At 43.4% G+C, this 23,991-nt stretch overlaps 1 protein-coding gene across 2 annotated transcripts; it reads right to left on the reverse strand.

Moving 5' to 3' along the window:
• Nucleotides 1-437: 437 nt before the first annotated feature.
• On the reverse strand, nucleotides 438-23,405 carry LOC115114287 (palmdelphin-like). 2 transcript variants are annotated; one of them, XM_029642401.1, is made up of 9 exons: nucleotides 23,328-23,405; nucleotides 18,536-18,587; nucleotides 18,350-18,430; nucleotides 17,968-18,086; nucleotides 16,874-16,988; nucleotides 16,683-16,707; nucleotides 8,982-9,086; nucleotides 7,593-8,852; nucleotides 438-986 (listed from the first exon to the last, which is right to left on the reverse strand). In XM_029642401.1, the coding sequence occupies exons 2-9, from the start codon at nucleotides 18,578-18,580 to the stop codon at nucleotides 946-948; spliced, it is 1,791 nt and encodes a 596-aa protein (XP_029498261.1). In that variant the 5' UTR covers nucleotides 18,581-18,587; nucleotides 23,328-23,405; the 3' UTR covers nucleotides 438-945. The 2 variants fall into 2 exon arrangements, with proteins under 2 accessions (XP_029498261.1, XP_064869413.1); XM_065013341.1 differs by lacking the exon at nucleotides 438-986 and having other exon boundaries at nucleotides 4,361-8,852.
• Nucleotides 23,406-23,991: the final 586 nt, after the last annotated feature.

The following is a 23,991-nucleotide window of genomic DNA, read 5'->3' on the forward strand; positions in this document are numbered from 1 at the left end:
GCATGTCACCAACAGCTGGGATAAATACAAAAACTTCCCACACAGCCTCCTACACAGCTAGTTGTTAGCTACTCCTCCACACAGCCTCCTACACAGCTAGCTGAGCTACTCCTGTCAAGGATTTTGAATGGTAGAATTGTCACAAAATTTCATGAATATGGATTTTCTCTAGTGTCACATTTTATCTTTCCTATAAAAGGTCAGTGAAGAGAAATCTATTTCTCAGTAAGAGACAGTGGGGTACTAAAAGTAATTATAGATTTCTGCACAGTATTTTAAAATGGATATCGACATATACCTAGTAGCATCATCCCTTATGCTTAATGTTACTGTCACATAATCACATCTTATTTAAATCAAAGCCTACATCAAGGGACTTAAGAAAAGCTCTGTTTCATTGCCTTTGTAGTATAACAGTAAAACACCCAGTTGTCTGACAATTTGCTTTTTAATTGTTTTGTTAGCATGATTAGCTTTTACAAATATGCTCCCAGGTTACAGTTTCAACAGCATATTACATTGAGGCACTCCATAAAGGTTTTATTATTATATCAAAAGTGCTGACTAGTAGCCGACAGCAGCATAAAAGGCTAGAGAGTACAGTAAACATCAGAGGCACTTATATCTTCAGGAACATTTAACATTTAAGATCAGAGATTCATTTCAAAAGTCTACTTTTCGGCTGGTTTCTTTCTCTCTAAATGACATCATTAGTATATATTCAGCTGTGTAAGGAAACGTTAGGAGCAAACATATGTTTTACAGTATTAGCCACATCCTTACATTGAGAATATGTTGGGAATTATCCAAATACAAGGCTCTGGTTTTAGCTATTGATGGCATCTCAGAAGCATTTTGCTGTTAGTTGAATGTTTTGTGCAAAGTTGGTTTTCTTCTTCTCTTGTCATGGAACGTGTAGGTTTCTGAGTCTTGCATGGTGTATTTTTACACAAACTGTTCAGGTTTCTCCATACTTGTACTTGAAGCTGTGGGGAATGTAAAAGAAAATGAAACACATTTACCATATCACCTCATATCACATCAGTTAGGACTACTTCAGATTAGTTGTGCTATGTTCAAATCAAATCAAATCAAATCAAATCAAATCAAATTTTATTTGTCACATACACATGGTTAGCAGATGTTAATGCGAGTGTAGCGAAATGCTTGTGCTTCTAGTTCCGACAATGCAGTGATAACCAACAAGTAATCTAACTAACAATTCTAAAACTACTGTCTTATACACAGTGTTAGGGGATAAAGAATATGTACATAAGGATATATGAGTGAGTGATGGTACAGAGCAGCATACAGTAGATGGTATCGAGTACAGTATATACATATGAGATGAGTATGTAGACAAAGTAAACAAAGTGGCATAGTTAAAGTGGCTAGTGATACATGTATTACATAAGGATGCAGTCGATGATGTAGAGTACAGTATATACGTATGCATATGAGATGAATAATGTAGGGTAAGTAACATTATATAAGGTAGCATTGTTTAAAGTGGCTAGTGATATATTTACATCATTTCCCATCAATTCCCATTATTAAAGTGGCTGGAGTTGGGTCAGTGTCAATGACAGTGTGTTGGCAGCAGCCACTCAATGGTGGCTGTTTAACAGTCTGATAGCCTTGAGATAGAAGCTGTTTTTCAGTCTCTCAGTCCCAGCTTTGATGCACCTGTACTGACCTCGCCTTCTGGATGATAGCGGGGTGAACAGGCAGTGGTTCGGGTGGTTGATGTCCTTGATGATCTTTATGGCCTTCCTGTAACATCGGGTGGTGTAGGTGTCCTGGAGGGCAGGTAGTTTGCCCCGGTGATGCGTTGTGCAGACCTCACTACCCTCTGGAGAGCCTTACGGTTGAGGGCGGAGCAGTTGCCGTACCAGGCGGTGATACAGCCCGCCAGGATGCTCTCGATTGTGCATCTGTAGAAGTTCGTGAGTGCTTTTGGTGACAAGCCGAATTTCTTCAGCCTCCTGAGGTTGAAGAGGCGCTGCTGCGCCTTCTTCACGACGCTGTCAGTGTGAGTGGACCAATTCAGTTTGTCTGTGATGTGTATGCCGAGGAACTTAAAACTTGCTACCCTCTCCACTACTGTTCCATCGATGTGGATAGGGGGTGTTCCCTCTGCTGTTTCCTGAAGTCCACAATCATCTCCTTAGTTTTGTTGACGTTGAGTGTGAGGTTATTTTCCTGACACCACACTCCGAGGGCCCTCACCTCCTCCCTGTAGGCCGTCTCGTCGTTGTTGGTAATCAAGCCTACCACTGTTGTGTCGTCCGCAAACTTGATGATTGAGTTGGAGGCGTGCGTGGCCACGCAGTCGTGGGTGAACAGGGAGTACAGGAGAGGGCTCAGAACGCACCCTTGTGGGGCCCCGTGTTGAGGATCAGCGGGGAGGAGATGTTGTTGCCTACCCTCACCACCTGGGGCGGCCCGTCAGGAAGTCCAGTACCCAGTTGCACAGGGCGGGGTCGAGACCCAGGGTCTCGAGCTTGATGACGAGCTTGGAGGGTACTATGGTGTTGAATGCCGAGCTGTAGTCGATGAACAGCATTCTCACATAGGTATTCCTCTTGTCCAGGTGGGTTAGGGCAGTGTGCAGTGTGGTTGAGATTGCATCGTCTGTGGACCTATTTGGGCGGTAAGCAAATTGGAGTGGGTCTAGGGTGTCAGGTAGGGTGGAGGTGATATGGTCCTGACTAGTCTCTCAAAGCACTTCATGATGACGGAAGTGAGTGCTACGGGCGGTAGTCGTTTAGCTCAGTTACCTTAGCTTTCTTGGGAACAGGAACAATGGTGGCCCTCTTGAAGCATGTGGGAACAGCAGACTGGTATAGGGATTGATTGAATATGTCCGTAAACACACCGGCCAGCTGGTCTGCGCATGCTCTCTGGGGATGTCTGGGCCTGCAGCCTTGCGAGGGTTAACACGTTTAAATGTCTTACTCACCTCGGCTGCAGTGAAGGAGAGACCGCATGTTTTCGTTGCAGGCCGTGTCAGTGGCACTGTATTGTCCTCAAAGCGGGCAAAAAAGTTATTTAGTCTGCCTGGGAGCAAGACATCCTGGTCCGTGACTGGGCTGGGTTTCTTCTTGTAGTCCGTGATTGACTGTAGACCCTGCCACATGCCTCTTGTGTCTGAGCCATTGAATTGAGATTCCACTTTGTCCCTGTACTGACGCTTAGCTTGTTTAATAGCCTTGCGGAGGGAATAGCTGCATTGTTTATATTCGGACATGTTACCAGACACCTTGCCCTGATTAAAAGCAGTGGTTCGCGCTTTCAGTTTCACGCGAATGCTGCCATCATGTTTATATTAATGTGACTCCTGAAAATAACCTCATGACAAAAGTATGGGACAGGGTTGTGTTCAGTATGACAGAACGGTGTGCAACATTGAATTCAATGGAAATGGTAGAAGAGCCCAGTTAAAAACAGGTTGTGATTATGCTGGCCCAGAGGGCAGTTACCATATGGTGGGGCATATTGACCACACGGTCACGCAATGTAGTAAACGTTGAAGAGAACCGAACGCACCCCAGCTCTTTCCGTGAAGTTTGGTAATACCCACCTTCCCATAGCCTACTCACCAAGCAGACACAGTTGTTAGGAAAAAGACTGGCTGAACCAACCACACGACTGGTGAGCTTGGTTGGTTATGTCCTCAGTTGTGTCAAAAGCATATTAGTTCGGGAGACATCCGTGTCTAATGATCTGATTGATGTCTGGACCGTTAAGATCATTAAGGTCCAGACCGTCCACTGTCTGTCTGTGTGCTCAGAAAGATTATGAGAGGTGACAGAGAGGTTGTTAGCACTGTCTGTCTGTGTGCTCAGAAAGATTATGAGAGGTGACAGAGAGGTTGTTAGCACTGTCTGTCTGTGTGCTCAGAAAGATTATGAGAGGTGACAGAGAGGTTGTTAGCACCGTCTGTCTGTGTGCTCAGAAAGATTATGAGAGGTGACAGAGAGGTTGTTAGCACCGTCTGTCTGTGTGCTCAGAAAGATTATGAGAGGTGACAGAGAGGTTGTTAGCACTGTCTGTCTGTGTGCTCAGAAAGATTATGAGAGGTGACAGAGAGGTTGTTAGCACTGTCTGTCTGTGTGCTCAGAAAGATTATGAGAGGTGACAGAGAGGTTGTTAGCACTGTCTGTCACATGGGGTGAGAGTGCTGTTGGGACACATGGTTGTGTCCGTGTATGTGTGTGTGTGTAGTGTTGGTGTGATGACATGCATTAATGATAAATAAAGCAAACATTGAACAAATACACAAAAAGAGTTCAGCAGCACACACACACATACACACACAATCAAACAGTTCATTGTTACACAAGAGAAGTAAGCCAGCTAATAATGAATAAATTATTGTTTAAGTTACAGGGCAAGCAATCATGCATACTACTGTAAGTATACAGAGGACAGTCATGGCATACCAGCATTGTAATGTAGAAAAGAGATTCTAGAAAACACACATACAAATAATTAATATTAAATTAGTACAAAACAATTATTTAGTCAGAGCGTAATTTGATTTGCAATATACATTCACACTAGTGATTTACAATATGTCAGTAAAAAAGTCAATTTGATCTTTGTTCCCCAAAAGCAATAAACATAAAAAATATCAAATCATATTTTACATATTATACAAACAGTCAAGATCCCTTTGGCATCACGTAGGAAACTTAAGGCTACTTGCGTAACCCCGGGTCTCTGATATTATGAGTGAGATACATCACGAGGGATTCCCCGGAAACTCATTAGCTCTAAGAACCAATCAAACATGTCTGTCGGAGAGAGACAGGTCAAATTATGAAGGTATGCCCAACGAGCTGCATCGCATATCTCCTGTAAGGAGATGCCCTTGAACAGCGCCCAAAAAAGTAGCCATACCTGTGGTTAAAGGTCTTCACGGCTCCAAAAAGTTGAACCCATTCCGAAATGGACCTAGGGCTTTCCTACCCAGACCCACTATGCATAAATGCATTTTAAAAATATAGAGACCCATTCCAAAGGGACGCGAGGAAAACTAGACCTGTTCCATAAAGACATGGTCGGATCCAGACCCGGTTCAAGTGTGGGAAGCAGCAGAAAAAGTCATTTTTTAAAGCTACTTTATTAACTGGAGCTGATAAAGCACAAGAGGAGGGAGAGAGGTGGGCCGTACTATTAGTGAGTGACATGGGGAGCATCGAGGGAGAGACGAGGGACAGCAACCAACCAAACCAACCAAGCCGACTCGTGCTATAGTAGATTAATAGCTGCCATAGCTAGGTTATTTCTCATCAAATATGATGACGTAGTACCTGTCTTAGACTGTATCAAACAGGGAGAAGCTAGTGAAGCTAGCTAACGTTAGCTAGCTAGGCTATCTGAGTGCATGCACTTTCTCATCCTACTGCTAAAAATAATAACTCCATTCAGAATATTAAGTAGTAGTCTGTTGGCTCTTGGTCGTTGTAGCCTATCCTTCTCCTTTAACTTTTAATTCAGTCATTTTAATTCCATCTTCCACTTATTAGAGATCTCCTAACTGTTGCCACACATGGAGCGAGGCTCTATGACTGTAGCCTATTGCCGCTTTGATGACTTATGATCGGCCAACAACAAGCTACGTGCGCCACGCTCCACTCTTGTGAAAAGCAAGAGCAGCAGCATAAACAACATAAACTTTTCTTTCTCTCTCTACTGCAACAGTCACATTCGGATCTGTATGGGCCCTTCCGGACAAGTCAGTTAAAATTACACATACTCGAGACCCGAGACGATCATATCAGATCCAACCCAGACCCGTGATATTATTTAGAATTCTGGATCTCTACCTCTGGTGGAGTGAGCCCTCAGGGCCTCCAGAGGCTGTAAACCCTTTACTATTATATGCCAGTTTAATGCTTCCACAATCCAATATGATAACCGTTGTCGAGAGAGGGGTCTCCCCTCGCAGGCATGCCCCCTTCACTAAATGCCTTCTGCTCCAGCCTTTCCAACCTAATGTGTGTTTGTGTGTATATCGGAGGATTTGTGTTAATGCAGAAGACAAATTTCCATCACGTATGGACTAATAAAGTATATCTTATCTTGTTTCTATACAGTGAGCGTGTAGAAGGAGCTCTAGCACCTGGACACCAGGTGTTGCAGGAAGGCCAAGAAGATCATCAACGACATCAGCCACCCGAGCCGAGGCCTGTTCTACCCTCTTCCATCACTCAGATGCGGGCAGTATAGGAGAATCATGGCAAAAACTGTCAGATTGGCTAATAGCTTCTACCCCAAGACTATCAGGCTGCTGAATAGCCATTAGGCAGACCCCCTCCCCCCCATGCGCTGCTTGCTAATCATATCTGCCGTCCTGTGCATGCGACTAATAAACCTTCTAATATGCAAGGGCACATGATTGGGGATCGTTGACCGTTGCTTGGCTCCATGGCTCCACAAAAATAGCTAATCTGAGAACAAAGTGAAACATAACTAGCGTTCACCACGTGGGCTAATAGCCTAGCTAGTTAGCACAGTGCTAACCTGAGAAACAAATCCTTTAACAATGTGAACGTAGCTAGCATTTTCCTTGTGGGTTATTAGCCTAGCTAGTTAGCACAATGTTAGCCAAAGGAAGCTAGCGCTATGTTGGTCTTGCAATGAACAAAAGTGTGGCTCTCGACCGATAAGCAGTGAAAACTAGGATGGTCGGTCTAGTCAACACGGCACGGTAGTGGGTTGAGTTAAATGAGAGAGCGGAGCGAGCTAGTAATTGTACCCTTCCAGGTAGAAAAACCAGTCGGTAGAATAGCTAGCCTTGCAGCGAGCTAGCCAAATCTCAGTAGCCACCACAGGAGACAAGGGGAAGAAAAAGCGGAAAAGCTCATTCCTACCCAAAAGAGTCACCCAACACAGACAAAAGCTGTGCTTGGGGGCGTAACCTCACAGCACACCTACGAACAGTCGAACAGGAAAACAAAGTTGTGCTAAGGAGAGCTTAGAGTAGTACTCTACATGAGGAAGAGAGGTGAGAATTACCAGAGGGCAGGCAAGTAGGTCTTTAGTATGAGGGGAGGGGCTCACCTCATTTGCCACTCGCCCTGTCTGTCTCAGACAGACGATTATAAATGGTTCTTCGAGTTTATGAGATTCTGGTGAATCTTTCATGTGAGATATTGAAACAAATAATTAAAAGATAACCAAAGATACAGTACAACTGCCTCTCAGACATTAGAGGGAGGCAGAATGCCTATCAGCCACTAGAGAGAGGCAGAGTTTGACTTCAATCATCAACACAAGCTCTCGTATGGATACACAACATCACTATGTATTTATACAGTGATACATTGTGATTAGAATGAGAGTTTCAGGTCACTCTGTGTTGCAATGGCTACGACAAAGAGAAACTGATGCAGTGAAGAAGCCAAGTAACCAGCACACAGTTCAACACACTAGCCAGCCAATGAAAGACTTCAGAAGTGCTGTCAGTCAAAGCATATAAAGTGAACTTTGTTAGTTACAGTAGCGTCAGCAGTTGCAGGTTGGTTACATGAGCATGCAGCAGGGCTTTGTTCTCTTTTTAATCTTTTTAATCTTTCTGATACCTGGGGCAGAGTGCTTCTCTGTCCCGTCCTCGTCGGACTGTCCGTCTGAATACAGGTAGTGTGACTCTTTGGCCTGTTGACCAGGATAGACCAAATTCCTTGATGCTGTGTACGGTGATGCATTGTTTGAGTTAAAATTAGCTGTGGGCTCTGCCATGTATTTGATTAAGTTCTGTTGAGGTTGACAGTGATGGTAGCCCCGGTTGTTATAGCCATCCGCGGTGTAGGTGTTAAACTGAGGGTTACTCTCGTCCACCCCATCCTCGTCGCCAACGACGACAAGCTCGGCCCGGATGGATCCTTCATAGCCAAGGCCACGCCTACTGTCATCCTCTGCGGTCTGGTAGCCCATAAAGATGGCGGTGACAGGCTCGGACGTGTCCATGGTGTTCAGGATACTGAAGTGCGAGTCTTCCTGGTAGATCGGAGACGGCCTCAGGTCCATTTCAACTGATGAGTCGTAAAACATCCCTCCTCGCGGGTTCTCTCTAGGGCTATGGTAGAAGTCGTCGGTGGTGAACCCTTTCTCCACACCATAAGAGAAAGGATTCTGGTTATACCCGTTGTTTGGCTGGTAGTACTCCTCATCCTGCCTGCCAATGAAATAATGGACTGGAATGTGAGGGGAGGAGGAAAGAATCTCCAGCCCTGAGTTGTGGACTCCATCAATATAGTGGAGCTCCTTCCTGGAGAGGACATCACGCTTATACGACTCTTGCTGATACCCATTCCCATTGGTTTCGTGGATGACTTTAGCGTTACTCTGTTGGGGTCTGTTGGGGACTGAGGCCCTCCAGCTGCAGGTGTTGGAGAATGCAGGCACTGATTCCTGGTGGCCCCGGTGGTCTTTTGGGAAAGCACCGCTTTGAGGCATCTTCTGCGCTGTACCCTTTCGGAGCTGCTCCTCCACCTCCATAGGGCTGAGCTCATGGTGGCCCCGAGAGCCACGGGGGGTGGAGAATGCAGACACTGATTCCTGATGGCCTTGGTGGCCCAGTGGGCCGCTTTGAGACTTCTTCTGCTCTGTAGCTGCTCTGAGCAGAACCTCCACCTCCATAGCGCTGAGCTCGTCCACTCTGTTAGAACCATCCCCCAGCTGAGACTCGGCAGACCGCAGGGCATAGACAGACTTGCGGCCGTCGTCATAGACTTTGACCCCTCTCTGCTGGAGCACCTGGGGGGTGACAGTGGATGTGGACAGGACCCGGGTCTCCCCGGTACGGAGATCCTTCTGGACGTTGATCTCCATGGCAAACATGGCTGGAGGAGGAGAGAGGGAGGAGAGACAGAGTGGAAGAGGAAGGGAGAAAGAGACATGGGTTGAAGTTATATAAAATTAGGGTTGTCAGATCTACAGTGCATGCTATTGTTGTAATAAATGTTTCTTACTTTGTTTGGGTGTGTCCTTATTAGATTCAAAGGACTGCTTCTTTGAGATTGGAGGTTTGCAGGACTTTGGGGCATCTGGAGTAGCTGGGTTGATATGGATTGGCCCTGGAAAAAGAAAAGGAGCCATGTTTATTTTTGTATTGCCAATGATAATGTGTATAATGTAATATGTTTTATCAAATACAGTCATGACCCGAAATTATTGTCACCCTTGATAAAGATGAACAAAAAATACTCTATAAAATAAATAATACAAATACTGAGCTATATTGTATGCTCAACAAAATGGGAAAATCATATTATGCTATACTGGTACAATTGCTCAGAGAAATATATGTATTTTTATTCTCAAAAAGATAGGGGTCAAAATTATTGGCACCCCTGTTTTCAATATTCTGGCACCCTCTCCTTGCAAGAATAATGGCATTGAGCCTTTTTCTGGAATATTTTATATTGGAGAACAGATTGGGATGGAGCTTAGAACAGTCCTCCATACAGAATCTTTCCAGATCCTTGATATCCTTTGTGTGCTCTTATGGACTGCCTTCTTTAATTCAAACCAAAAGCTTTCAATGGGGTTCAAGTCCGGATACTGAGAGGGCCATTGCAAAATGTTGATTATGTGGTCATTTAACCATTTATTTGTGGAATTTGATGTGTGCTTGGGGTTATTGTCTTGCTGGAAGATCCACTTGCGTCCAAGTTTCAGCCTACTGCCAGAGGCAACTAGGTTTTTGACTAAAGTATCCAGGTACTGGGTAAAGTTCATGATGCCGTTGACCTTAACAAGAGTCGCAGGACCAGTGAAAGCAAAATAGCCCCATAACATCAAAGATCCACCACCATATTTTACACTAGGTATGGGGTTATTTTCTGCTTATCACATCCTTCTTTCGATGCCAAACCCATCACTGGTGTGCGTGGCCAAAGAGCTCTATTTTCATGTCATCTGACCAGAGCACCAGTTCCAATCCTAGTGCCAATGCCGTTTAAAAAACTTCAGACATTTACATTTTTTTTTAGATCACATGAAAATAAAGCTCTTTGGCCATGCACACCATTGGGAACCTGTAGGATATAGTCATGACCTTAGGGGCGAAGGTCATATTAGGACGCAATGTCACCTTAGTCGCCTTAGTTGCCAGCAGCGATCTGAGTACAGGAACGGTGTACGGAGAAGGCATGGAGATTCCCAACGTGTTTAGCCGAGGCCAAAGCCACTAGCAAGGAGGTTTTGTAGGAGAGGATCTTCAGATTCACAGACTCCAGTGGCTCAAAAGGGGGCATAACACAGAACATCCAAAACCAAAGCTAAATCCCAAGTGGGCACGATAGGTTAAGAAACCTGCCTGAGACGGCGCACTCCCTTTAGGAACTGCACCACCAGGGCACAAGCCACAGACCCCAAATCTCTGGCCGGGGGACCCAAACCTACCTGTGCACCTGAGATAATTGATCCCTGCGCAACGGGAGTTGCCATGGGACCTCGCCCAATATACAGACAATCTCTGCAAACCAAGGATGCTTGGGCTAAAGGGGAGCCGCAAAAATCTATGACAAGCCCTCCAGGTGCACCCTCCCCAACGTGGGCCAAATCATCTCCATGGGGGGGGATGCATAAAGGAGGGTCCGAGACCTCATCGAGAAAAACAGATGACAATTAGCAGTCTCGCAATGAGCAAAGATCTATGTTGGCCCTGCCGAGCATTTCCTATATGTGACCCGTTACAGAATCTGAGGCGTTTGAAACTGTTTCCTATTTCAAAGTAGGGACATTAAAAAAAGTTTTTTTTGAACATGTGAACTGTCATGTGCCTTAATTACAAACTTGTATGGGACCTGTAAATATTAATACAAATTTTAAATGATCAGCCTAGTTGAGCCAAGGAGAAAGCACTGAGCTATACAGAGAGAAAGACATGATCCTTCCTGGCTATTCACGATTGGCTGAGATAATGGAGTGGTTGGACATGCCGGGAGATGAGCCCTGATTGGTCTGTCTTGTCACAGGCTTCTGTCTATAACAGAATGGGCTCTTCCGTGGTCAGTATATAGCTAATATTTGCTATCGCCGATTTTTTGAAAGATACAATATAGATATGGACAACTGCAAAAGTGTTGCTGTAGCTCTCAAAAGCTGAATTGGGGTAACAAGGAAGAACTCTCTAAGTGTGAAAATCTCATCAAAATCTTTCACAGGACATTTTCTGCTACTTGTCTTTTAAGTGTGATAATGGGTTTTTAAACAGCATAACTTTCCCATGTTTCCTCCAACTACAGTATACGATATACCATTTTGAAGCTTGCTTCTGGAGAAGGTAGGATATTTGCTCCCTCAAAGCGGGCACCGAGATCTCGGGAACAGTCGATGTGATAATACTGCAGAAACGCAGGACACACACAACAAATGTTAGCTCGTACCCCAACATCACATGCCAATGGTCAGATCAGTCAGCGCGCCTCCTGTGAAGTGCCATCTGAAGGGGCGAGACGCCACCTGGTGGACTGGGAGACAATGGTTATTTTTCCATTTCCGCCACTCTTGACAACCGTGTGTCTGAACACGGAGAAGAGACACTTTTAATTGAACTTACATGAGGGAGACACCACACTTTCAACACCCATGAACCCTGTGGAGGCTAGGGTTGAAAAAAATGGTGTTTTCTGTGCCACAGTTTGCTTAAAGCACAGCCCAATCTGGGTACAAGGGCTCTGGCTATCAGTGACGTACCCCAATTGGCAGTGTCACTTGGGGGTACTGTTATCACAACAAGCTTCACTCGGTTTAGAAAGTAAGCTGTGTTCCGGTAACCGGCTGGCACCCAGTGCTGGACCACACCCATTAAAAATAGACCCAGGGAAGAATCTGTTATCATGGAGGTTACCCTACTAACCAGTCATAGGTACTGGCGACTAAGCGTCTTGTAACCTAGCCGGGGATGGGACAGACAGCACTGAAAAACTGACCCATTCTGTCGTAACAGACAGGGGTGATTTGTAATTTAATCTAATTCCCAGGAATGAAAAGTGTTGAGCTGGAGACAGACAGCTCATTTAGGGGTTCATATGATCCACAGAGAATGTTTGTGGGATAATAGCATGGTTGTGTTCAACCCTGCTCGTTCCAACAACTCCGCTATCAACAACCAATCGCCTATAGAGACTATAACCTGTATCACTAGATACGTCATAGGGTCTAGTGAGCTACAGGCAGGAATCAGAATTGAAGCCAAGTAATGAGACACATATGGGGGAGGGGTGCCCCTTTGTGAGCAGAGAGTGAATCGCCCAATTTATTACTCTTACCCTGGGGAGATTAATATGCCCTTTGAACCCTGTGAACACCATGGAACACGGGGTAACAGAGGGGGCATTAAACATGGACAAGCTTCCAACATATACGTTGTGCTCCTGTGAGACTGTATAGCCTGCATTAAGCCTGGCCCCCTTACGGGCACAGGGGGCTCCGGCAATGGCTGACGTATTATCCTGTTTGGCTGCAACCAAATGTGGGGGCACTGTTGTCATAGCAATGTTTTTGTGGAAGGGCACACTGGTAGCTCAGACCCTCCCTCCGGGGGTTTACCCGAACCAAGTGCTCGGGGGCTGCTTCCTCCTCGGACTTGCACGCAAGCCCTGCTTCCTCCACTCCCTCCAACTCCAGGAATTGGAAATAGGAGCTGCCATTATGCCGGGGAAGCTAATAAGTTTCATTAGCTGGAAGTTATGCATGCTAGCTCACGTTAGCAGGGAGGCTTTTTATTCTAAGCTAGGCAGGCTAGCCTCTTTGACCGCAGCACAGTCCATTTAGAATAGTGACTTAACGCTACGTATACTAAACAAGAGAGCTACCCAAGCAACTCCACAGTGGGGAGGCAGAAATAGCAAATAGTAGCTAGCTCGCCTCTGCGAGTGACGCACAGTTCAGATACCACGAAATTGGGGAGAAAAAGGGGTAAAATTCAAAATAACAACAAAACCAAAAAATCCTGGCAGGAAAACGCCAAGGCAAAGTGATGCCTTGGAACTGGGAAACAGATACCGGGTATTGGAAGAGGTCTCTGCCACTGTCCCCAAAGGAACAAACCACACTGCCCGGAAGCAAGTGGACCCATCTAAACATTTTACAACGACACAGCTCTACATATTGCCCCAAACAACTTTCTAGGAGGAAGATCTCAAGAGAGACTTAAGAAAATGACCAAGCAGCAGTCCCACTGTCCTTATTGTGGGCTCATCCATGATCCAAAATGTTTCTATTAGGAAAACAGAGACCATCTGTTACCCGGGTGTCCAGATCCGGGACATTGACTGTATGTTACCGCTACTCATTAGTGAACACCCGACTGCCACAGCAATCACAGTCCATGTAGGGTCAAATGATATTAAACTATATCAATCCGAGCAACTTAAAAAGGACTTTAAATCACTGATTCATACTCTACTTCAATCAGGTTAACAATGCATTATTTCAGGTCGACTCCCATCTCCACGCTCTACGGATAATAATAATAATCGTATACGCCAGCTACACATCTGCCTTAAAGCTTATTGTTGTTCAATAAGCATACAATATATGGACAATTTTACAGCTTTCCTAATTCGACCAAATGTATTTCTCCGGGATGGATTACATCTGAATAGGTATGGTACAAGCATTCTCTCCTCAAACCTGGCTCTCACTATAGTCTCATACAGAGCATGTGAGAGTATACAGCCATGGGGGTTGATACTCGGAATTGGTCGATTCCACATCAGACTATACTCATTGTTCCCCTCCCAGCTTTCAATAGCACTACATGTGCTGATAACACGGATGAAACTTTTGATGGACTTTATGTTATTGTTACACTATTGTCAAGGTACCGTGTTGCCACTTCCTCGCACAGGCAGAGTGGTATTGTTAGATGTAATCTTGTCTCCATCCAACTCAGGCCCGTCAGTAGTTACACGAGGAAGCGTCGCTCATCTAATATTACCTTGAATGCTCCATCTGATATGAGCTCTCAAAATAGTGGCCTTGGAATGATTCATTTGAATGCTGGAAGCTTGATCCAAAAGTTAGATTTGATTGAAATACTGGTCTGACAATCACATGCTGACATATTGATTACATCTGAATCCTGGCTCTGTTTCTCTGTTCCAAACTCAGATGTTCTGTAAGCTGGGTACAATGTCTACAGAGGTGAAGGTATTTCTATATATGTTAAATGCAACCTAGATGTCACTGTGTCAATTTCTACTTCTGTTCCCGAAACAGTATGAATGCTTAGTTCTAAATGGGGTCCTTGTTCATAATGCACTATTAACGCTAACGCTAGCGGGTGTTTATCGCCCACCCTCAGCTCCGGTATCTGCTCTATGCAAATTGTTTGAGTTAATGTCTAATTATGCAATCTCTGAATTATGGATTATCAGAGATCTCAATCTGGAATGGCTGATGCCAGCATCGCTTAAATTAAATAGACATTTGTAACGAACTAAATCTTACTCAACCAATACCTATACCTATCCATCCTAATCCAAAAGACCCGGAAACATCTACATTAATAGACCTTATCTTAACAAATACACCTCACAAATATATAGCTAGTGGGTTATTTGCAAATTACATCAGTGACCACTGCCCTATTGCATGTATCAGGCTAAAAAAAAACTGACCCCCGTATAATTCTCAAGATAAACTATAACACTTCTCAGAGCGAGCCTTTATCCATGACCTTTATTACTCAGAGCTTTTATCCGCAAACTACATAATGGACCCAGTTTTAGCGTTCTCTTTCTTTTCATACATTTTTACCTCCATGGCTGTTAAACACGCCCTGTTAAAGCGACTAAAATGTTTTAACTAATCCTTGGTTCTCCTCTGATTTGAAAATCCTTTTCCAGCAAAAGAATCAAGCATGGGCCTTGGCGAGGAAAACTGGCGAAACAGCTGATTGGCTGCTTTTTAGGCAATTGAGAAATAAATGGACTGGAGGAATAAAAAAGGCAAGATCTAGGTGTTATGACAGAGTCTGCTGGTGATCCCTCTAAATTCTGGAAAACCGTTAACTCACTTAAACGAGGAAACTCCTCGACGTCCCTGCCACAGCAAATTACATTGGAATCTGGGCTCGTCAGTGACCCAACTAAAATTTGTGATGTTTGTAATAAGCACTTTATTTCTGCTGGTGTTCTTTTTTAAAGAAAAAATTGCCAATATGATCCTGACCAGTCTATTGTTTCAGCCCCTCGGCCACCACCTGAAGTGGATAACATTAAGCCGGTTTTTAATTTTGAAAAAGTCACAGAAGATGAGGTCTTATCTGCTATAGATTCAAAGAAATCGTTAGGTGCTGACAATCTGGATCGATATTTACTCAAGTGTGTGGTACCTATCATTGCTAGTGCAGTGACGCACATCTTCAATCAAACATTAGTCGTAGGAAAACAGCTTCTGTTTTACCGCTCCTCAAGGGAGGTGATGGTAGTGAATTGGATAATTATCGGCCCATCTCTAAGCTCTCCTGTTTGGCTAAAATTATAGAGTCATTGGTGAATAGGCAACTACAATCATTTTAACTGTTAACAATACTCTTTCTAGAAATCAATCTGGCGTCAGACATAAACACAGTACCACTACGGCCACTGTACATGTTGTAAAGGATATTGCTAATGCCTTAGATAATGGAAAGTACTGTGCCGCCTTGTTCATAGATTTGTCTGTGCCGCCTTGTTCATAGATTTGTCTTTTGACACTGTAGACCATGCGATAATTTTGGGTAAGCTGTCGTCAATAGGACTGGGATCGGATGCCTGTCGTTGGTGTCATGACTATCTAAATGATAGAAGTCAGGCTGTTAGAGTCGACGGCATCCAATCGGAGCCATTGGAGTTGGTTAAAGGGGTCCCACAAGGTTCTATACTTGGTCCATTACTGTTCACTCTCTACATAAACAATATCGGTGATGAGGTAAGAAAGTGTAAAATTCATCTATATGCTGATGACACTATCATGTACTCTATTGCTTCAACGGCTGACCAAGCATTATCGCAGCTGGACACAGATATTAGAAGGGTTGTTTTTTTACAGTTGAAACTTGTTTTAAATGCTAAAAAAAAACACATTTTATGATTTTTAATAGGTTCAACAAGTTGGATGAAAATACACTTGCACTTACGAGTTTAGATGGCTCTCAAATAAATCAGGTCTCTTCATATAAAAACTTAGGGATATGGCTGGATGATAAACTGTCTTTTAAAATGCATGTTGATGAACTTTGTAAATGGCAAAAGATCAAGTTAGGCTTCCTCTATAGAAACAGGACATGTTTGTCCTCCACAAATAGAAGACAAATTGTGCAAGCTACTTTTATGTCTGTTATAGATTATGGGGATATTATTTACATGCATGCTATGGCATCCACACTTAAACCGCTGGATGCTACTTATCATTGCGCACTTAGGTTTATTACGGGTGCTAGCTACAGAACTCACCACTGTGTTTTAATATCAAAAGGGGGGGTTGGACTTCGCTGTCCGTGAGACGAGAACAACATGCTCTCTTGTTTGTCTATAAAGCACTTCTAAATAAACTACCATCTTATTTATCATCACTCATCAACATTATAATTATAATTCATAAAACTCATCTTTGTCAACGGTGCCAATAATTACGGTCACAAAAACGTAATCGGCAAGCTAGCAAAAAGGACTTACCTTCTTGGAAATTCTCCTTTGCGTCCTATAAGATCACATAAAACAAAGAGACTAAAAGTCACCAACCTCAAATAAAACGTTCAGATACAACCGTGTTAGATATACATCTACAGTACTCTCATTGTGACCAAAGCGAAAACATCTAAGACAGAAATAGCTCAATGTCAATAAGTACCGTACCGTCCAAGTACCTTTATTATCTCCTCAGGTGTTTTCTCGATAGCTTTCAGCCTCTTCAGTATGAAGCCCTCATTTTTCGAAATCATCGTCTCTTCCCTCTCCAGAGCCTCAATCTCTTTCTCCATCCTGCAAGCTCAGACGAAAAGGGTTCAAAGGTCATATCCCCTCGCGGAGTAGGGGTGAGGAAAAGGATCGGTGAGCTGACTGTTTTCTCATATTCTGAAGACTTTCTGCTCTGACTGGAGTCTCGTCAAAGGTGTAAATTGGCAAACTGATCATGGCTGGCATCAGACAGACCTGGGGTGAACGGCCCCGGCATCCCTCCTCTGCCAACCCCATCAACGCTGTGCCGTCCCAGCCAACTGGCACAAGCGTGACACTTTGACACCTACAGTCCAAATGACACTATCCCAAAGTGGTACCACCCTAACAGAATGGCACCTACTCTGTGAAATATTAACAAGTGTCCATTGAGTAGAGGGAGGAGTGCAGAATGAGACTATTTGGAGATGTCCTTCTCTCTTTCCTAAGACCTCTTACCAAAAAAGACCTGAACACTATATCACTCCTTATGCCATCTTTTAATAATGACAAATGTCTCAATCCTAGGTGGTCTTCGTTAGGTTAAAAAAGTCTTAGTTACAGGAGTTGGTGGACCTAAAGATCACTCTGCTGTTGTCTTATTACCAGCACCTCAGGGTTTTCAGGGAATGCACTGACTGCCACTTGGTCAAATTGGTACACATCTAAGGGATTTAGGTCTAACTGGACAATGGATGGACTGCCCTTCACCACAGACAGTCCAATACATGTTGTCTTCAGTGTGTTGATGCAGTGACTGTTTCTTGAGCATAGAATCAAATAAATAGAACAGGCATCCCCATTTAAAAGCAACACTTGACTGTAAGCGGAACAGATGTTTTAAATGAATAAGATTTATAACACTAACCAGCACTTTCACATAACACTTAACCAACTGTTGCTAAAAGCATTTCTCAACATAATACGGCCTATGTTCGATCAGGCAGCCATGTTAAACCAGCAATGTAAACAGATCAGTTTATACATGCACAAATGGAGTATGAGTTGTCTCGGCTTACTGTACCTGTGGATGCTGGTCTGGAGGAGTTTCGTTTGTTGTTGATCTCCCCTCAAAGTCTCTCTCTGCTGTGGGCTTTGGTTGCTCGTTCCATCCATGAGCCACTGTTCCCTCAGAGACTTTTTCTGTTCAAAGCAGAAGAGGAAACATTACGGCTTAAGTGTCCTGAGACATTCTTTTTTCTACACGCTGATGTGTATTTTAATGGACTGCTCAACTGCAGTGACCATAAAATATCAACCTGTCAGAAAGCCTTGGTGCTTGGAATTCTCACTGTCATTAGATGTTTGACTTACGAATTCATCCAATGTTGTTGAAATTATGTGGTCTGACTATATGACAGTAAGAATCTATAATTTGATCACGTCATCACATTATCTTACTGTACCTTTAAGTGCTGAAGCTTTAGCCTCTCCTGGTCTATTTCCAGCTTTTTATGAACAATGTCTTCTTGGACTTTTCTCTTATCCTGCAGATACAATATAGTTATGAATCTTACTACAGTACTCGAAACAGGTATTGTTCAGAAGTTGATTTGCTGTAAGAGGACCAGACTGATTCCAGGTCAGTTTACCGTTATTGCTTGGAGTCGGTCCTTTACCAGTTCTGCCTCTTCCATACTGACCCTGGACCAAAGAAATTGAAAAGTGAGGGGAGGAAACTAGAATAAAAACAGTACCCTATATACAATGTATAGGGCTTCACTATGGGTTGAGAGGGAAAGTTAAAGGGATTCAGGTTATTTTCGACTTGTCTTCAAAGTGAACTATCCCTTCAACTGTTAAAAACAGGATAAGTGCCAGTGGTGATTGAAAGAGTGACTTGACAAATTTGACCAGGAACAAAAGGGTTTGACTTCCACAATGTCACAGACACAGGAGGTTGTATTTAAATATGAAATATATAAATACTTATTTAAATACCCCAAATAGTATTTGAACCCAGGTCTGGGTTTTAGCCTACCTGATCAGACCTGAAACAAGAGTCTGGTCTAGCCACTAACACACTCAACTGTATTTCTGGTCTGAGAGAGCAAGGCATTCAAACCCCTCAAGATCTTACTCCAGAAATGTTCTGGCCTACAAGGCAAGAGTCTCCAAACTCGCCATATCAATTGGGAGTGGTATAGATATCAATGTAAGCCGAGTCAACTGGTGTGATGATACGCATACTTACAAACATCACAAGGTGCAAAAATGCATGGACTTTATGGACTCTGTCACATTCTGTCAGGGGTGCTTCTGTTGTGCTTATGTGTGGTGATAGTGACAGGGATGACCTATGGGCCTGAAAAAGCATGCCAGCACCTCCCTGATCTCCTGACACTTTTCCCCCCTGTCTCTCACCATGCCCCACAGATATTCCAGCCAGGCTTTGTCCTCAGACAGATAGCCCCCTTAATGGGATGACACAGCAGCAGCCTCCACATCTGCTATTCACATAGAGGTACGAACATAAAACAGATGTCTTCCAGATACTGTCAAAAAAATGTCTGTACATAACTGCTCATTCCTTTCTGATTCTGCTAGTCCTCTAACAGGGAATTCTGAAAATCAGTGTAGATAACGGGGAGGAAACAGATTTAAAGAAGGATTTTGAAGCCTTGAGACAATTGAGAAATAGAGGGTGAATGGGCAAGACAAAAGATTGAAGTGCCTTTGAACCCCCGTAGTAGGTGTGTCCAGGCATTGTGTCCAGGCATGGTGTCCAAGCATTGTGTCCAGGCATTGTGTCCAGGCATTGTGTCCAGGAATTGTGTCCAGGCATTGTGTCCAGGCATTGTCAATATGTTTTAATCTGTGCAGACCCAGATGCACCACATCATACTTCTCAGTCTAGGGCCAGATGAGGATAGAACAGTATTTGGTAAACCCGCTACGATCTAATTCTAGTAAACTAGAATGAGAGAGTCAGACCAAAGTCTGGCGGTCGGTGCCGTTTAAGATGAGGGAGAATTATATGTTTAATGAGCATGGCCTTATTTGTATTACAGCATATTGGATGACTGTCATTCGCATTCCATTCACCCTGGTCAATGTAGCATCGATAGGTTTAGGCTACTAAACGATACTTGAATTTTCCCTGTAGCCATTATGAGGTTTTATAACCTAGCCTATGAATGAACGTTCACAACGTAGCTGCACAGATTGAGAGGATGTTTTGTAATTAAGGTGAATGACATCGACACATTCAATTCCGCCTTGCACACACTTGCCTGCATCTAGCTGATCTAAGGTGTAATGATTAGTCCAACAGTTGCAGATGTGAGTTTCTATTGGACAAACTTATCCCCGTTTCATTCCGTTTGCTTCCATTTAAGAAATGTTTCTCAATACAATCGGCAGAATGAATACACCCCTGATCACATGCAAACACATTTCACTTTCATAGTGGCCACATAAAAACACCATGATCACTTTGCCTATTGTATGTATAATTCCTTCTAGCTACTATCTACGTGCTCTCCTCCTCTCACCTTTTCCCTTCGTCCCTGTCACCGTTTCCCTTCGCTCGTGGACTTCAGCACACAACTCATCAGCTGTCTGTGACCAGGCACAAAAAACTTTCCAAGCCAAACCTTCATATCATGATCGCTAACTGCTACACACAGCCTACATCCTTGTCACGTCATAGTCAACATAGCTGCTAGAACTAACGCATTAGTAAACCCACTACAATCATGCAGTACAGTGCACAGTCAGAAAGCAGTTTAGCAGTTACACCGGTAGGCCCCGGTGGCAATAAATTAATAAAACCAAAAGCTTACCTTGACTTGGAAGATTTCCAGTGTTGGATAGCCATAGCCAGCTAGCTAACATAGCATCCCTCTCTGTTTGAGCCGGGTGTTTGTGTAGGCTAAACAAGCTAGCTGCATTCGCTAGCTAAGTGAAAGTTTAAAAAATACGACCAAATATAGCTATCTCTTTCTCTTGCTTCTCCTTAATTTTGAAGAAATTAATTTGTTAAAAACTCATCAACTATTGTCTTTCTCTCTCTTTGAGTCAACTACTCACCACATTTTATACACTGCAGTGCTAGCTAGCTATAGCTTATGCTTTTAGTACTAGAATCCTTCTCTGATCCTTTGATTGGGTGAACAACATTTCAGTTCATGCTGCAAGAGCTCTGATAGGTTGGAGGACGTAATTACTGTGAAAGTCTATGGAAGGGGGTGAGAACCATGAGCCTCCTAGGTTTTGTGTTGAATTCAATGTACACAGGAGGACAGAAGCTAGCTGTCCTCCGACTACACCATGGTGCTATCATACAAAGTGCTGCTGAGGCCACTGTAAACCTTCATTGCAAAATAGTGTGATTTAATAAATTATTTGGTGACGTGAATATTTTTTACTTAACTAGGCAAGTCAGTTCAGAACAAATTCTTATTTTCAATGACAGCCTAAGAACAGTGGGTTAACTGCCTTGTTTAGGGGCAGAACAACAGATTTTTAACTTGTCAGCTCGGGAATTCGATCTTGCAACCTTTCGCTTATAAGTCCAACGCTCTAACCACTAGGCTACCTGCTGCCCCAATATATTTAGTAGTTTTATCTAAAAAGGATAACGTTTTTAATACATCACTATTTGTTTTAAATTAAATTCACATGGTTCTACCCTTCCTCCTCTGAGGAGCCTCAGCTGTATGAAGTCCAAATGGAATGGCATTCGGTCAGATCAGAGAATGATTGCAATGAGGAGCTATATATGTATGTATAATCACATCCAATGTCTCCGGTCTCTACCCAACATTACTGAGGCTGGGTGAGGTACGGTGCTACTCAGACAATACCTTGACATCAAGCCAAGGGGTGGGAAGCACTGTGGTAGAACATGATAAAGATGCTCCCATCATTATGTCCTCACCAACACAATATGCCAGAGGAGCACCAGTTGCCACCTTTCACCACACAACACTCAATGCTTCCCATGGGGGAAAAATGGGGTGAGGCATCTACATACTGTACATAGAGGAATGAGCTGGCTGAACCACGCCTCTTGCATTGCATGCTTGTATAGTGAAGCGCTGTCTAAAAATAGCAGGTCAAAATAGCGAGTGCTGCATTCTGCTGCAAATAATGTGTCTGTCTCTTCGAAAACAGAGCTGACCCCAACCCTGGTCAGCATTGTGAAGTGTGCGATATACGTGTGACTAATTAGGCTGGACACCTTTTTGACTCTTAGGTCAGCACTTCTGAGAAGTCTAAGAAAATGTGAGACCTAATGAAAGACCTAAGCAACAATGCTTTTTTTTTTTACCTGGCCTGATACATCACACTCCAGGCATAAACGGTCACTTAGGGCCCCAGGGCGATAGGGGCCCCCAACCCAATTTTTCTCTTGTTGTCAGTCACCGACAGTCACTCGATTAGCCATGTCAGCACCCCAACCAAATCTCGTGCAAGGCCCCCAGAAGGCTAGAGTCGGCCCCGATCACACTTGGTAGCTAAGTACACTACACAGCACCCGCGCAGAACAATCGGATGTGTTTCAATCTCTCCACATAGTGAAGAGTGGAAGCTCTAAACTGTGATGGTCAGTTCCTTCTAAGCTGCCTGCCCTAAGCTGATCATTGGTGACTTATCCAGGCAGCAAATCTGCTAGGGCATCTGCTTGCACAACAATAATTGCGTGGACACATGGCTTTCAAAATGGCACATGGATGATAGTCGAGCAGTATTCAAAATGTAGCAAACACTAAATGTGCACTCTTCCTTCATTTTCTTTATGCTATTATTTGATGGGTGTATATTTCTTTCCAGTAGCAAAGAGGACTGATAAGGGCTCAAGCAAAGCGTTTGTCAATAATATAGCCTGAATGCACAAATCATGGACAAAGAATGAAACAGAAGTACTGTGTATTCTACGCCTATTATGGTATTTTTTTTCCCCAAAGTCCTAAATTAGAATAGCTTGTGAGTGTGCAGTTGTCACATGCATGAAAAAAGTGTCCCAAGTAAAAGTACCTATAAAATGACATTGAATCCCCATGCCGTCGCATGCCATGACAGGTTCTGAATGCACCCAACAGATGGTGAAAACTGAAAAGGTTTAAGCGAAGCTTTAAGGGATTAATGGAGACCCCGCAGTCACCCTGTCCAATTGTTTAATATCGTCACGCATTAAAAAAGAGCAATTGAACATAACAGTGAAATGATGTTGCAACGATTCAAAAGTACACCGTACATAGGTTAAAACCTATACAAAGGTATACCGTATTGCATAGTTAATATAACGTATAATATATCGTATAATATAACGTATAAATTAAACTATTCTCCATGTCAGGTATCAGTGCGCTCATGGCCAAATTCTACAACATTGCCAAACAAAAAGTAACGGTTTGAGTAAATAGCAATAACACTCACCAGTTATATAAGTGAACAAAGGCAGGATATGGATTATAAATGCCTTGGTGGCTCAAATTCTCAAATTCACTATACTTCTCAAGTGGACAGCGCTCTGTCCCGCACAACGCGACAGTCAGGTACAGTGTGTGGGGATTGACCGGAGCCAGGGTTACGCATGATTGGCAGCTTGCCTTTACACCAATAGCAACAGTGCAAGTGTCATAAGTAACACTTCTCAATGACTGGTGGGCTTAATTGAAACGTGGAGAAAGCCACATGCTTTCTCTCTCTCTTCATCTCACTGTGAAACAAAGCTTCTCTTAGTTTTCTTTGTTCCTCTTTGACCTTGACAGAAGTGAACAGACATCTAGAAAATGAATTATGCGAGAAATGGTGTGGTAATGCCATTATGCGCAAATATTTATATAATATTAATATAATAACCATCATACGGAAGTAAACTTGTCAGTCACGCGATGATATGATGTGAATTCCTCCCACTGTGACTCAGGAAACTATGCAGTTTATTAGGTTACAGATTAAATTAATAATGATGAACTTCACAGGGTGGTGAAAGTGCACGGTGATCTTGATGCTTCTTTCCAATAAATATCGGGGCTCTTATTCTGGTGACATGATGATCAATGCTTGACTATCATTTGCTAAAATGCAAATATCCTCG

The sequence above is a fragment of the Oncorhynchus nerka genome, linkage group LG9b (assembly GCF_034236695.1).
Source record: "Oncorhynchus nerka isolate Pitt River linkage group LG9b, Oner_Uvic_2.0, whole genome shotgun sequence".
NCBI classification, from domain to species: Eukaryota; Metazoa; Chordata; class Actinopteri; order Salmoniformes; family Salmonidae; genus Oncorhynchus; species Oncorhynchus nerka.